This window comes from Drosophila santomea, unplaced genomic scaffold, assembly GCF_016746245.2.
Source record: "Drosophila santomea strain STO CAGO 1482 unplaced genomic scaffold, Prin_Dsan_1.1 Segkk85_quiver_pilon_scaf, whole genome shotgun sequence".
NCBI lineage: Eukaryota > Metazoa > Arthropoda > Insecta > Diptera > Drosophilidae > Drosophila > Drosophila santomea.
Window position 1 is genome coordinate 1,346,041 of NW_025319021.1, and position 13,387 is coordinate 1,359,427.

At 37.1% G+C, this 13,387-nt stretch overlaps 1 protein-coding gene across 2 annotated transcripts; it reads right to left on the reverse strand.

The window, feature by feature from the left end:
* Positions 1-854: 854 nt before the first annotated feature.
* On the reverse strand, positions 855-13,182 carry LOC120457854 (fatty acid synthase). Of its 2 annotated transcripts, XM_039645372.2 has the most exons (10): positions 12,962-13,141; positions 8,215-8,732; positions 6,344-8,161; positions 5,860-6,283; positions 4,522-5,799; positions 3,840-4,452; positions 3,253-3,527; positions 2,842-3,191; positions 1,685-2,780; positions 855-1,626 (listed from the first exon to the last, which is right to left on the reverse strand). In XM_039645372.2, the coding sequence occupies exons 1-10, from the start codon at positions 13,097-13,099 to the stop codon at positions 952-954; spliced, it is 7,185 nt and encodes a 2,394-aa protein (XP_039501306.1). In that variant the 5' UTR covers positions 13,100-13,141; the 3' UTR covers positions 855-951. The 2 variants fall into 2 exon arrangements, with proteins under 2 accessions (XP_039501306.1, XP_039501307.1); XM_039645373.2 differs by lacking the exons at positions 855-1,626; positions 1,685-2,780; positions 2,842-3,191; positions 3,253-3,527; positions 3,840-4,452 and having other exon boundaries at positions 5,562-5,792; positions 12,962-13,182.
* Positions 13,183-13,387: the final 205 nt, after the last annotated feature.

A 13,387-nucleotide genomic window follows, 5' to 3' on the forward strand; every position in this document is an offset into this window, starting at 1 on the left:
CCGTCTGTCCGTCCGTCCGTCTGTCCGTTCGTATGAACGTCGAGATCTCAGGAACTACAAAAGCTAGAAAGTTGATATTAAGCATACAGACTCCAGAGACATAGAAGCAGCGCAAGTTTGTCGATTCATGTTGCCACGCCCACTCTAACGCCCACAAACCGCCCAAAACTGCCACGCCCACACTTTTGAAAAATGTTTTGATATTTTTTCATTTTTATATTGGTCTTGTAATTTTCTATCGATTTACCAAAAAACTTTTTGCCACGCCCACTCTAACGCCCTCAAACCGGCCAAAGCTGCTACGCCCACACTTTTGAAAAATGTTTTGATATTTTTTCACTTTTATATTGGTCTTGTAAATTTCTATCGATTTGCCAAAAAACTTTCTGCCACGCCCACTATAACGCCTACAAACCGCCAAAAATTGTGTTTAAGACTCTCCTTCTCCCTTCCACTAGCTGAGTAACGGGTATCAGATAGTCGGGGAACTCGACTATAGCGTTCTCTCTTGTTTTTCTATGCAGATCAGCTGATTGAACACCTAAGCTCTTGTCTCACACACGCTCTCTGTCTTGCTCTAGTTCTCTTGCGCCTAAACCTTTGGCTTGGCGTTATGCTGTTCGCTATGCAATTTAATTCTCGCTTTCGCAGCCTATGCAACGCGCAACACGCATCGCCACCAAACTTCACAAAGTACATTTTAATACCTGAGGGCGGTGATCAAAATTGACAAAATAAAATTAAGAAAAACTTCCAACCGTGATACTTTCCATCTATCATCTATACTTTCCATATACTTCCATTTACGGAAGTATATCTGTAGGTGATCTTGACAGAAATAAAATAATGTGAACTAGTTTATCAATGCAATTTATTTGTCAAATAATAAGAAAATTACATACATAAATATTTTTTAATTAGTGGAACAACTGAAAGTTTTATAATAATTTTTTATACAACTGAAACCGGTTTGTCATTTCTTATATATTCTTCAAAATGTTTATCTTCCAGAAGTACTGGATCAAAATCATCAATTATCTGACTTAGCGCTGGATTATCTAACATAGTTGTATGATTTCCTTCAATTACTTTCAGTGTTACAGCCCCAGATGTCAGTAACGAAATGCAATAGTCTTCATCAATATCTTGCAGTGAAGCCTCAGCCGGCCGAACTAAAGTAATTGGAGATTTAATTTTGGCTATACCATCTAAATCAAAGGAAGCAGCCATTTTTACTCTGTTGAACATGGCTTTTACCATTGTCGAAGAGTATTTCTTGCTGTATATATTTTGTTTTTCAACATATTCCATAAACAGCGACATTTTTTCTGAGATGCAGTCCATTTGGTGAAAGACTGCGGATATAGATTCCTTAGATTCTTCTGGAAATATATGATTAACAATACTAGAAAAAAGTAGATCATAAAGGTCGTTATCCGAAAATTGGTCGCCCAAGTGTAAATTAGTAAGTCGTTTCAAAAAATGTGGTGCTCCATCTAATAACATAATATGTCCACGGAACCCAGAATTTTCGAGCAACTCAGCAAGCTGTAGAGCTATAAACGTTCCAAACGAATATCCAATTATATAAAAGGGTTCTGTTTGCTTTAAAATGGGTTTAACTTGCTGTAAAATATAAGACAATAATTAATAAGCTGTACATGATATATAACATCTTATTTACATCAAAGCTTTGCTGTGCCACATCTTTAAGATTTTCCAAATGTGCAAACTGATGGAGCTGTAAAACACTAGCCCGGCTTTGCAGACTTGATCCTAATTTGTACCATGCACCTCCAGCTGTACCCTCTAATCCAGGTATAAAAATGTTTGGTTGAAGGTTCTGTTTTGAGGGAGCTGCAGATGTCTTGAGCGGGATTATTACTTGGTCACAGTTCGCTTCATCGCCTAAGTTTCGAATTAATAGCTCCATTCCCAAAAGCTTATTGTCGGAAGCAAATATAATTTTCTTGTCATCTGTATTCTCTTTTTCTTTAGCGTCAATAAACTCTTGGAGTTTTTGAAAAGTCAGCAGTCGTAAATCTTGTGGAGTTAAAATTAACTCGAAGTCGCGTTCTAAAGTTTGCTTAATCTCAACAGCCATTAATGAGTCCATACCCATTTCTGAAAGTGTTGTACCTAAAGAAACAGATTTTAAGTCTCGTATTCCCATTATATTCATGACGGCGTCAATAACGCTTTCATGCCCAGTCCGCACAGTGCGTTTTTCAGCGACAACCATGCTTGAAACAATTGATGCATCAGCGCTAAGTAAGTGGTCCAGTTCCTGAATACACGATGAAATTCGTTGTTGTAGAGTACCTCCTATTTCCATGTCTATTTTGTCCTCTGCCATATCTGCCACTAAGCCCACTTCACCAACTGCACCCCATTGAATAGCTTTACCTGGAAAGCCGTCTCTATTGCGATGCTCAATTATACGTTCCATAACTGAATTAGCCATTCCATAATTTGATTGGCCGGCATTTCCCCGGCCACAAGACACGCTGGAAAAAACTACGAAATGTTCCAGCTCTGGACAATAAATTCGGGATAGGTCGTCCAGGTTTTTGGTTGCGATAGCTTTTGGTGCAAAGCATTCTAAAAATTGGTTTACATTTTGGTTTGGAAAAATGTTATCTTTTAACGCAACTGCGAGATTAAAAATTCCTCCCACTGGGCCCATACCAGTAGCCTCAGAAAGTAGTTGAGCGCATCCATTTTTTGATGCTATATCTGCGGTACTTACAGCGACTTCGCAGCCATAAGTTTTCCAAAGCCTAATTTGAAAATATCACTAAATATATATTAAAATACACATTAAATTATGAATTGACTTACGCCATTCTAAATAACTGATAATCTTTTGTAATGCCACGGCTAGAGCTCAGCAAAAGCTTTCGAGCTCCACGTAGAGCCATCCAATCAGACAATTCCATTCCAAAACCTCCTAGACCACCAGGAATAACATAAGTAAGATTGTTCTTAAAATAAACTTGGCTAAGAACGCGGACAGGTAATGTTGATGGATCGTGTGGCTGTTCACGAACTTGAATAACAACTTTTCCTATGTGTTTGCCACCAACCAAATGTCTGAAGGCCTGTTCAATTTCATGAGCCAGGAACACTTTAACGGGTAACGGTTGAATGATTCCTTTAGAAATGTCCAAGTCAATAAGGGCTTTTAAATGCTATTAAACAAGAGATAAATTAGAGGGATTAGATTCCAATGTTTTTTAATTAACCTATTACCCAAATATCTTCATCAGGAGCCACAAGAAGACTATCAGCCAGTACCGCATGGAAAGTAATTTCTTTTAAAAAACAACCCAATCCAATCTTGTTATCGCTGGCCATATCAAATTTTCCAATTTCCAAGAAATGTCCTGACTTTCCAAGACAACGCAATGAAGCCAGCAGCTTTTCTTCGGATAATGAGTTCAAAACAAAGTCTACCCCTTTTCCATTCGTCTCACGCTGCACCATAAGCTCGAATGATGTATCTCGAGAGTTTCCAATATGGGAACCTAATATTTGAAAAGAATTTCTGTTATATGTTACAATTAATCTAACCCGGAGTCTAGTATCGGCTTAGATATTTCTTGATTTAAACAGCAATGAATGTGAGTAACCATGCGCTCAACACTTGTAACCTCATGTTCTAGTTCCTAATAAGATCAGTTTGATACTAGTCCTCACTTTTGTGGTGCTGGTTGGTTTTTTAAATCTAAGCCAAAACTTATCTTCGAGCTAGAAAAAATTCTTTTTATAAAATAGAAATTCTCAAACATTTGCTAATATTTATTAAAATGTAATTTTAAAATATTTTTTAATATTACCTTTTAGTTTCGGAAAGGTGTTTAATAAGAATTCTTTTTTTTGAGCAGTACTACATGTTGTGAAAACTTCCAAGTTATAAGCCAATGCTACTCGGATAGCTGCTAAACCAATGCCTCCAGTACCAGCATGTATAAGAATGCTTTTTCCTTTTCGGATATCGGATGCCATAAAGAATGCATAGTATACAGTTATATACACCACTGGCACTGTAGCTGCCTCTTGTAATGACCAGTGATCGGGAATATCCCAAATAAGTTTTGATGGTTCTTGTACATAGGAAGCTACACCACCTTTAACGACCATGCTCATTATTCGACGTCCAGTTAACATATTGATGCCAGAGTATTCAAACCCCAATACACAGTTTTGATCTATTCGGCTTGACCCATATAATTCAACGGCTAACCGACCAGTTGCTAGCATTACATCTCGAAAATTTAAGGAAGAGAAAGCTATTTTAATCTGGCAATTTTTTGAGTCTAAAGGTCCTTTTATCCATTGCAAGCTCGACAAATCTCCACGTTGAATGACGTTTCCGTAAATGTGATCTAGTCTCTCCGATGGCTCATCATTTTTGAGTAATTGCAAATGCCTATAGCTTCCCCAAGAACCCTTATTAAAGATATATTTATATATTTTAGGTGAAAAGATATATATGACAAATATAAAAATCAGACTTACATTGCGATAAATGTTAAACGCCAAACCCAATGAATACTGAGTCGAATAAAAAGGGTGAGACAGGTCAAAATCTGGAGCACAGTCATCATCAATAAAAAAGCATCTTATCAAATTACCATCAGGTTCTTTTCGCAAACAGTTTACAAGACCAATCAGTCCGTTCAATACTTCGTTAAACGAATACACAACCACTGGGGCTTTTGTTGTAATTGCAGACTGCAACTCTGAAATCCAGTCAAATTCTTTATCGTATTGAGATACTTTCACTAAAATAGGCTGCACTGCGAGTTTTTTTGAAATTTTTTGTAACAGGACAACATTTTCTTCAGTTTTATCTATCGGAATTCTTGTAATTATACGAAAATGTTCCGATATTTTACAAGACACATTTTTTATAGATTTTTGTCGGAGCACAATATATCCATTGTCGACTAGTACACTGTGAGCAGACGTAATTTTATTTTGTAATTCGTCTTCTTCATAGCCTCCCAATAAAACAATATGACAATTAGTTTGAGTAGACAAACTATTATTTTCAATATGAACTCCTGCAATATCATCTAGATTTTGAGATGTTAAGAGGATATAATCGCCAGTAATGACGGGTAAATCTTGAATTGCTTCAATAAATTCAGTTAGCATGAGATTTATCCCATCTGTACCAACCTCTACCAATTTCAATTTTAGGGTGGGATTATTCTCAATAGCGATTTGAACGCAAACACGGGCAGCATTTCGTAAAGAAAGAATTGAGGATGAAGAAAACGGGAGAAATACATATTCCTCAAGAACTGGAATTCCGGGGGGTCTTCGTCTTTGCACTAGACTAGCATGTAACCCGACAATTTCTATTCCACCCGCTATGATCCGATCGTACATGGGGTCCACATAAACATCAAAAACTCGATTTTCCGGATCCATTTTGGTCATTAAATCGAAATGATGCACTCCATTTATTCTAAGTTTCCGAATTTTGGTGGGTAATAAGAGATTTCGTGAATCAGTTCCCAATATTTGAATTTGAAGCATTGCGTCCATGAAGGTAACCCAATTATAATTCCATAGAACCTGTCCAAACAAACCATCTGAACGGGCCAAATGAACGGCTTGAAATGCGCCATTGTAATGATAACCACGGAGTTTTAGCTCCTTGTAAAAGTCTTTCTTGGCAATCATGGGAAACTTCGAATTACTTTGGTAATTATAAACCTCTGGAATAGATGGTTTTTCAGTCTCACGAATAATACCGGTAACCACTGAACTGCCCATTTCTGTTATCTAAAAAATTTATTAATGAATAATAAATAAAATGTGAATATTTAATAAAATTGTCAATACCTCAAAATGGCCAGTGCCATAGTGAATCATAACGGTTAACTCCACTTTACCATTAACTGGCATACTTGTAGCTCTCATGAAACTTATATCCTCGAATTCAACGGGAACATCCATATAGCTCGGCCCATGGTACATAAGTGAAAATGTTTCCCAAACATATTGAAGATAGCATGTAGCTGGAACAAGGATTTTTCCATCTATTATATGTCCACTTAAAAACTCTTCGTTGTCACTCGCTAAATTAACTGAAAACACACGTTCTCCGCTGGACTTCGTTTTCATATTCTCGTATTTTGTTACGAACCAGTCCTCACTATGATCCCAGCGAATAAGCGAGCTAACACTGGGTGTTGTGCGTGAAACAGGAAACTGTATTCTTTCATATAAGTTTGCAACGGGTAGTAAAACTCCATTTAAATATATTCTACAAGATAAATAAAATGAATTATATTGAGTTACAATTTCCAATATAACTTATACATACTTTCCCAGAGCCGACAAAAAAAATGCCGCATTATTTTGGTTACCCCTGTTTGTTAGAGGAATATGTACACCACTAGGCATTGACCTTTTAAGAATAGCTCCTAAAAGTCCATGAGGCGCTACTTCTATAGTTAATGAATTTTTAGGTAACAACGAAAATGTTTCCTCAAAAAGTACACTATTTAACAGGTTATTGGTATGATATTCTGCAGAGCAAAACTTTGCTTGATCCTTATTCCAGTCGATTTTAGGGACACTAGTACTCAACCATTTTTTAGTTCTAGGTTTAGGATGGGGGATAATTTCATTCATATATTGAAGTAATGGCGGCCCCATATGTGAAATATATTTTGAGTGATAAGCTATATTTGAGCAAGGCACTTCCTTTGCAAAGATTCCCTTCGTTTTTAAATCACCTACAAATTGGGAAACATCATAAAGTGGACCAGATATTGTGCACGAGTCCGGGCCATTATGGCAAGCCGTTTCGATGGACTTAGGCAGCATATTTAAAACAGTTTTAAAGCCTAGACCTACTGCTGCCATCGAACCTCTTATTTTTTCGAGGTCCACGCTAACTCTTCCTCGATAATAGGCGGCCAACATCATTTGTTGAGCAGTCAGGCCACCATCCGCATATGCGCACCCTAATTCACCTACAGAGTGACCAATAATGTAATCAGGCTGCAAGTTTAAAGAACGTAAGACATCTGTTAGCCCGATCTGGACAGCGGCTATTCCTACGAACGAATTTAAAATATTAAGGTAAATTTCCGGATCACTGGATGTTAATATATGTATAAGATCCAGGCCTTTGGGCAATAATGTTTGGTGACAAATTTCGATTGATTCCCGGAAGCGAGGTATTATCATTAACGAAGCTCCCATTTCGTTCCATTGTGATCCCATTCCGCTATAAACCCAAACAATGGGACGCTGAAGGCCAGTGTAATGCTGAACTTCTGTTGCCAATGACTTGCATGGTCGAGTACCTTGCTTTGCGAAAATTGCATACCCACGGAATACCATACCAGACACATCTTCCTCTTGTATATTTTGAAGCAATCCAACGAACTCAGCATCCAGCGGATGTTTTTCTACTGCATTAAAAATCTCTTGAACAGCTTCCTCTGTTCTTCCTGCCCATGTGAGTAGCCGCGGCACATCATCTGGAGGTATTCCAAAATTATTTTTCGACTTTGGATAACCTTTTAATAGTGCATGTGCATTAGCTCCGCCAAACCCGAAGGAGTTTATCCCAATATAGGGTTTTGGTAGAGGTATTACGTCTTTTACAACAATCAACCTACCCTCTGCTAAGGGTGCAATAACTTGTTTTACCTCCGTAAAGTTTATATTTGGAGCAATTAAGCCAGTTTCAAAGGCAAAGCAAGCTTTTACCAAAGAGCAGATTCCAGAAGCTGCTTCGGAATGACCAACATTTGACTTCACAGAGCCAACTAATAATGGCTCTTCCCGTTGACTACATAAAACATTATCAATTGCTTTGCATTCTTCTGGATCACCGACTACCGTGCCTGTGCTGTGAGCTTCCAAGTAGCCCAAGTCCCTCGGTTTATTGTCTATATCCTTGTAAAACTGTTCTAGCAACTTCTCTTGCACAATACCTGACGGATATGTGATACCTTCTGGCTTATATCCATCACAGTTGGTTTTAGAATAAACAACGCTTGCATAAACTCTTTTCGCATCCTTTTTTTTTTGTAAGAATAAGCAATTAATGGTCTCCGATCGTGTGTAACCACTAGCATTCTTATCAAAGGGACGACAAAACCCATCTGGCGCCAGTACGCCAAGCCTAAATTATTAATAAAGAAATATAATATTTTTAACCCATATTTTCTGGCTTACCGTGCAAACTGAAGAGTTACAAATGGGTGAAGAAGTAAATTAGATCCACCTATAATTGCAGCGTCAATTTCACCATTTCGAATAGCGCTGAATGCATTGTCTAAAGCGTACATCGAACTAGAACAAGCTGTATCAAGTAAAAACGAAGGACCTTCTAGTCCTAAGCAGTACGAAATTCTGTTAGCCATCATAGCTCGACTACATCCAGTTATTCCGAACCCGCCAGAAGAAACCTTTTCATAAAACCAAGTTTTTTCAGATTCAGATATACAAGAGCCTATATACACTCCAGTTTTTGATCCACGTAGGCTTTTAGGATTAACTCCAGAATCGATAACAGCCTCATAAGCTGTCTCAATTAGAATACGTGTTTGCGGATCCATGGTGTGTGCTTGCTTAAAATGAACTCCAAAAAAGGTTGCATCAAACTTTTCAAGTTCACTAATTTTCCCAGATCTTTTTGGTATCTCCGGATTAAAATGACGCCATCGGCGTTCATCATCGTCAACCATGTCAATCTAAAATATTAAACAATATTTTTATTAATATTTAAATATTCAAAATTAGTTTCTTGGGCTTAATATGAGTTAATTAAAGGTCCAAGGACATTAGCGCGATTGTTCGGGTCGATTGATGGAAAAAAGCACGCTTTTATTAGCTTGAACTTGCCGAACATCTCAGCAGAGAGCGTGAATTATATTCGATGACGAGACGGTGGAAGGGCAAGAATGCGAATACTAAGACACCATAATGGTCGAAAACTTGAAGCGCCTAGGAGAAGAGACTTGCAATCTTCTAGGAACAATTAATATAATATATAATCAGGATCCCAAAAGCTCCGAGCTGGAGGTAAATTCGAAAAAAGAGAACTTAAAATTTGAGTTATTCTTCTATCAGATACCCGCTACTCAGATAATGAAGAAAATAAAAATATGCAAGTATGTAGACGACTATTTCCGATATTGCGCATAGCCTGCAGTTACTTTTTTCGTATATCTCTCTGACGTTATTGAGTTAGACTTGTAAAATAATTGGTTTTCGTATTTTTATACCAGTTCCTCGTAGAGTAAAGGGGTATACTTGATACGTTGAAAAGTATGTAACAGGCAGAAGGGTTACACCATAGACATGGCCATATCGACTCGGCTATTGATCCTGATCAAGAATATTTATACTTTATATGGTCGGAAACCCTTCCTTCTGCCTGTTACATACTTTTCAACGAATCTAGTATACCCTTTTACTCTACGAGTAACGGATATGACAATAGATAACGCTTAAGGTGAGTTTTAATTAAATACCCACACGTAGTTAAAATTTTTAATATAATTTATACATACTCTCAGAGAGCCGACAAAAAATTGTTTTGGCTACCCCTGTTTGTTAGAGGAATATGTACACCACTAGGCATTGACCTTTTAAGAATAGCTCCTAAAAGTCCATGAGGCACTACTTCTACAGCTAATGAATTTTGAGGTAACAACGAAAATGTTTCCTCAAAAAGTACACTATTTAACAGGTTATTGGTATGATATTCTGCAGAGCAAAACTTTGCTTGATCCTTATTCCAGTCGATTTTAGGGACACTAGTACTCAACCATTTTTTAGTTCTAGGTTTAGGATGGGGGATAATTTCATTCATATATTGAAGTAATGGCGGCCCCATATGTGAAATATATTTTGAGTGATAAGCTATATTTGAGCAAGGCACTTCCTTTGTAAAGATTCCCTTCGTTTTTAAATCACCTACAAATTGGGAAACATCATAAAGTGGACCAGATATTGTGCACGAGTCCGGGCCATTGTGGCAAGCCGTTTCGATGGACTTAGGCAGCATATTCGTGACAAATTTCGATTGATTCCCGGAAGCGAGGTATTATCATTAACGAAGCTCCCATTTCGTTCCATTGTGATCCCATTGCGCTATAAACCCAAACAAAGGGACGCTGAAGGCCAGTGTAATGCTGAACTTCTGTTGCCAATGACTTGCATGGTCGAGTACCTTGCTTTGCGAAAATTGCATACCCACGGAATACCATACCAGACACATCTTCCTCTTGTATATTTTGAAGCAATCCAACGAACTCAGCATCCAGCGGATGTTTATACCCGTTACTCGTAGAGTAAAGGGGTATACTAGATTCGTTGAAAAGTATGTAACAGGCAGAAGGAAGCGTTTCCGACCATATAAAGTATATATATTCTTGATCAGGATCAATAGCCGAGTCGATCTGGCCATGTCCGTCTGTCCGTCCGTCTGTCCGTCTGTCTGTCCGTATGAACGTCGAGATCTCAGGAACTACAAAAGCTAGAAAGTTGAGATTAAGCATACAGACTCCCAAGGCATAGAAGCAGCGCAAGTTTGTCGATTGATGTTGCCACGCCCACTCTAACGCCCACAAACCGCCCAAAACTGCCACGTCCACACTTTTGAAAAATGTTTTAATATTTTTTAATTTTTGTATTGGTCTTCTAAATTTCTATCGATTTGCCAAAAACTTTTTGCCACGCCCACTCTAACGCCCACAAACCGCCCAAGGCTGCCACGCCCACACTTTTGAAAAATGTTTTGATATTTTTTCATTTTTATATTGGTTTTTAAATTTCTATCGATTTGGCAAAAACTTTTTGCCACGCCCACTCTAACGCCCACAAACCGCGCAAAGCTGCCACGCCCACACTTTTGAAAAATGTTTTGATATTTTTTCATATTTGTATTAGTCTTGTAAATTTCTATCGATTTGCAAAAAAACTTTTTGCCACGCCCACACTAACGCCCACAAATTGCCAAAAACTGTCAGTGTTTAAGACTCTCCTTCGCACTTCCACCAGCTGAGTAACGGGTATCAGATAGTCGGGGAACTCGACTATAGCGTTCTCTCTTGTTTTCTACTGCATTAAAAATCTCTTGAACAGCTTCCTCTGTTCTTCCTGCCCATGTGTGTAGCCGCGGCACATCATCTGGAGGTATTCCAAAATTATTTTTCGACTTTGGATAACCTTTTAATAGTGCATGTGCATTAGCTCCGCCAAACCCGAAGGAGTTTATCCCAATATAGGGTTTTGGTAGAGGTATTACGTCTTTTACAACAATCAACCTACCCTCTGCTAAGGGTGCAATAACTTGTTTTACCTCCGTAAAGTTTATATTTGGAGCAATTAAGCCAGTTTCAAAGGCAAAGCAAGCTTTTACCAAGGAGCAGATTCCAGAAGCTGCTTCGGAATGACCAACATTTGACTTCACAGAGCCAACTAATAATGGCTCTTCCCGTTGACTACATAAAACATTATCAATTGCTTTGCATTCTTCTGGATCACCGACTACCGTGCCTGTGCTGTGAGCTTCCAAGTAGCCCAAGTCACTCGGTTTATTGTCTATATCCTTGTAAAACTGTTCTAGCAACTTCTCTTGCACAATACCTGACGGATGTGTGATACCTTCTGGCTTATATCCATCACAATTGGTTTTAGAATAAACAACGCTTGCATAAACTCGCTTCGCATCTTAACATCAACATCAACATAAAGAAAGTAAAGTTTTTAAATTTTGAAAATGTTTGAAATTTCATCTTTAAAAGCGGACGTGGCGAAAAAAAAACTTTACTGGCAAACGATTCCAGCTTTCAAATTTTATTAATTTGATTTTACTGAACTCAGCTTTTTTGAGCTAACACACGAAAGATTTTCAATATTTTGATGCACGTACAAACGTACAGTTAATAAGTTTTTCTATTACTTAATAAAGATTTTCGTTTTATTTTTATAAAAATCGGAACCCTACGAACATTTGGAAACTAATTAATACAAGAAAGCACCCTACATGCGTTACTATGCTAGTGAGAGTGTGAGGAAGTATCACCATTTGTTTTATATTCGATATATAAGCATTGTCAAAAAAATTTTAAAAATCAAAACATTTAAAAAAATGTTGGCTTGACAGTTTATTTGGGATTTGGGGTGTCAAAGTGGGCGTCGCGAAAATGGTTTTGACAAAAACAAATAGAAAGTAAAAAAAAATAAAACAAATAGAACGCTAGCATTGGTAGGAGAAGTTTATGTACCCTTACAGAAATAACATATTTAAGAAGTGTTTTATACCGAATAAGAACAGTTGATGATCACCGAAATTATGATCCATCTTCCATTTACTAGGTTTATTTTAAAAAAACATCAAAAATAGCTAGTGAAATAAAATGTTTTTAACATATTAATAGAAATATTCCATACAAAATTAAAACATTTTTAATGTTTGAGTGTCAGTTATTTGCGGTTTATGCGGTTCAGATTCAGCGCAAGTTTGTTGCCACGCCCATTCAAACGCCCAAAAAATTCAAGAAAATGCCACGCCCATCCTTTTGAAAAATGTTTAAATTTATTTTATCATTTGACAATTTCCAAAAAGTTCTATGTATCTTCATAATTTTGATATTATTTTTTGTTGGCCACGACCATAGTAACGCCAACATCAGTAGCGGATATAGAAATAAAACTTATTATCGATCTAGCCGTATTCGACTATCTGTTCGTCTGCTTGTCTGTCTTATGGTAAGTGAGATATTTGGAAATTACACACCCTACTACATGGACCTATACCTTAGTGGTCATGAAAATAAACATGGTATTTCAGACAAATGTATTTATATAACTATCTTAATTATCAGGTCATAGACGAGAATTGGGTTTACTTTCGTTTTTTAAATGCAGTTTTATGAAGGTTATGTACGCTTTTTACATTTTTTATATTTACCTTGTTGTAAAGTTTATATTGGTATTCTATTATGTTGCGGCAGTTGGGAAATTTTCCTGCCATTCCAGATATTACTATGTCGTCTCCGTCACTATCAGGAAACGATCTAGAATATTTCTTATTTTTTGTTGACTCCATTTTTATTAAAAATGTTCGATTTATTCTTTTAAATCAATAATATTTTTTATATTTTAACTTGTTTGGTAAAATTTTTAGCTCCTTTGGAATAAAATAAATAAAAACGTATAGACGAATTGAAAAACAATTTGCAACTAGGCTTCCAAAATTAATGGGCGCTCTTTTATACATACTACATGAACTTCTGTTCTATTATCAATTCCACAAAAATGGTAAGTACTTTGACCACAAACACTTTAAGGTAATTTATGGAGCTGAAATGTATAAATAGGGTGCTCATGTAAATGA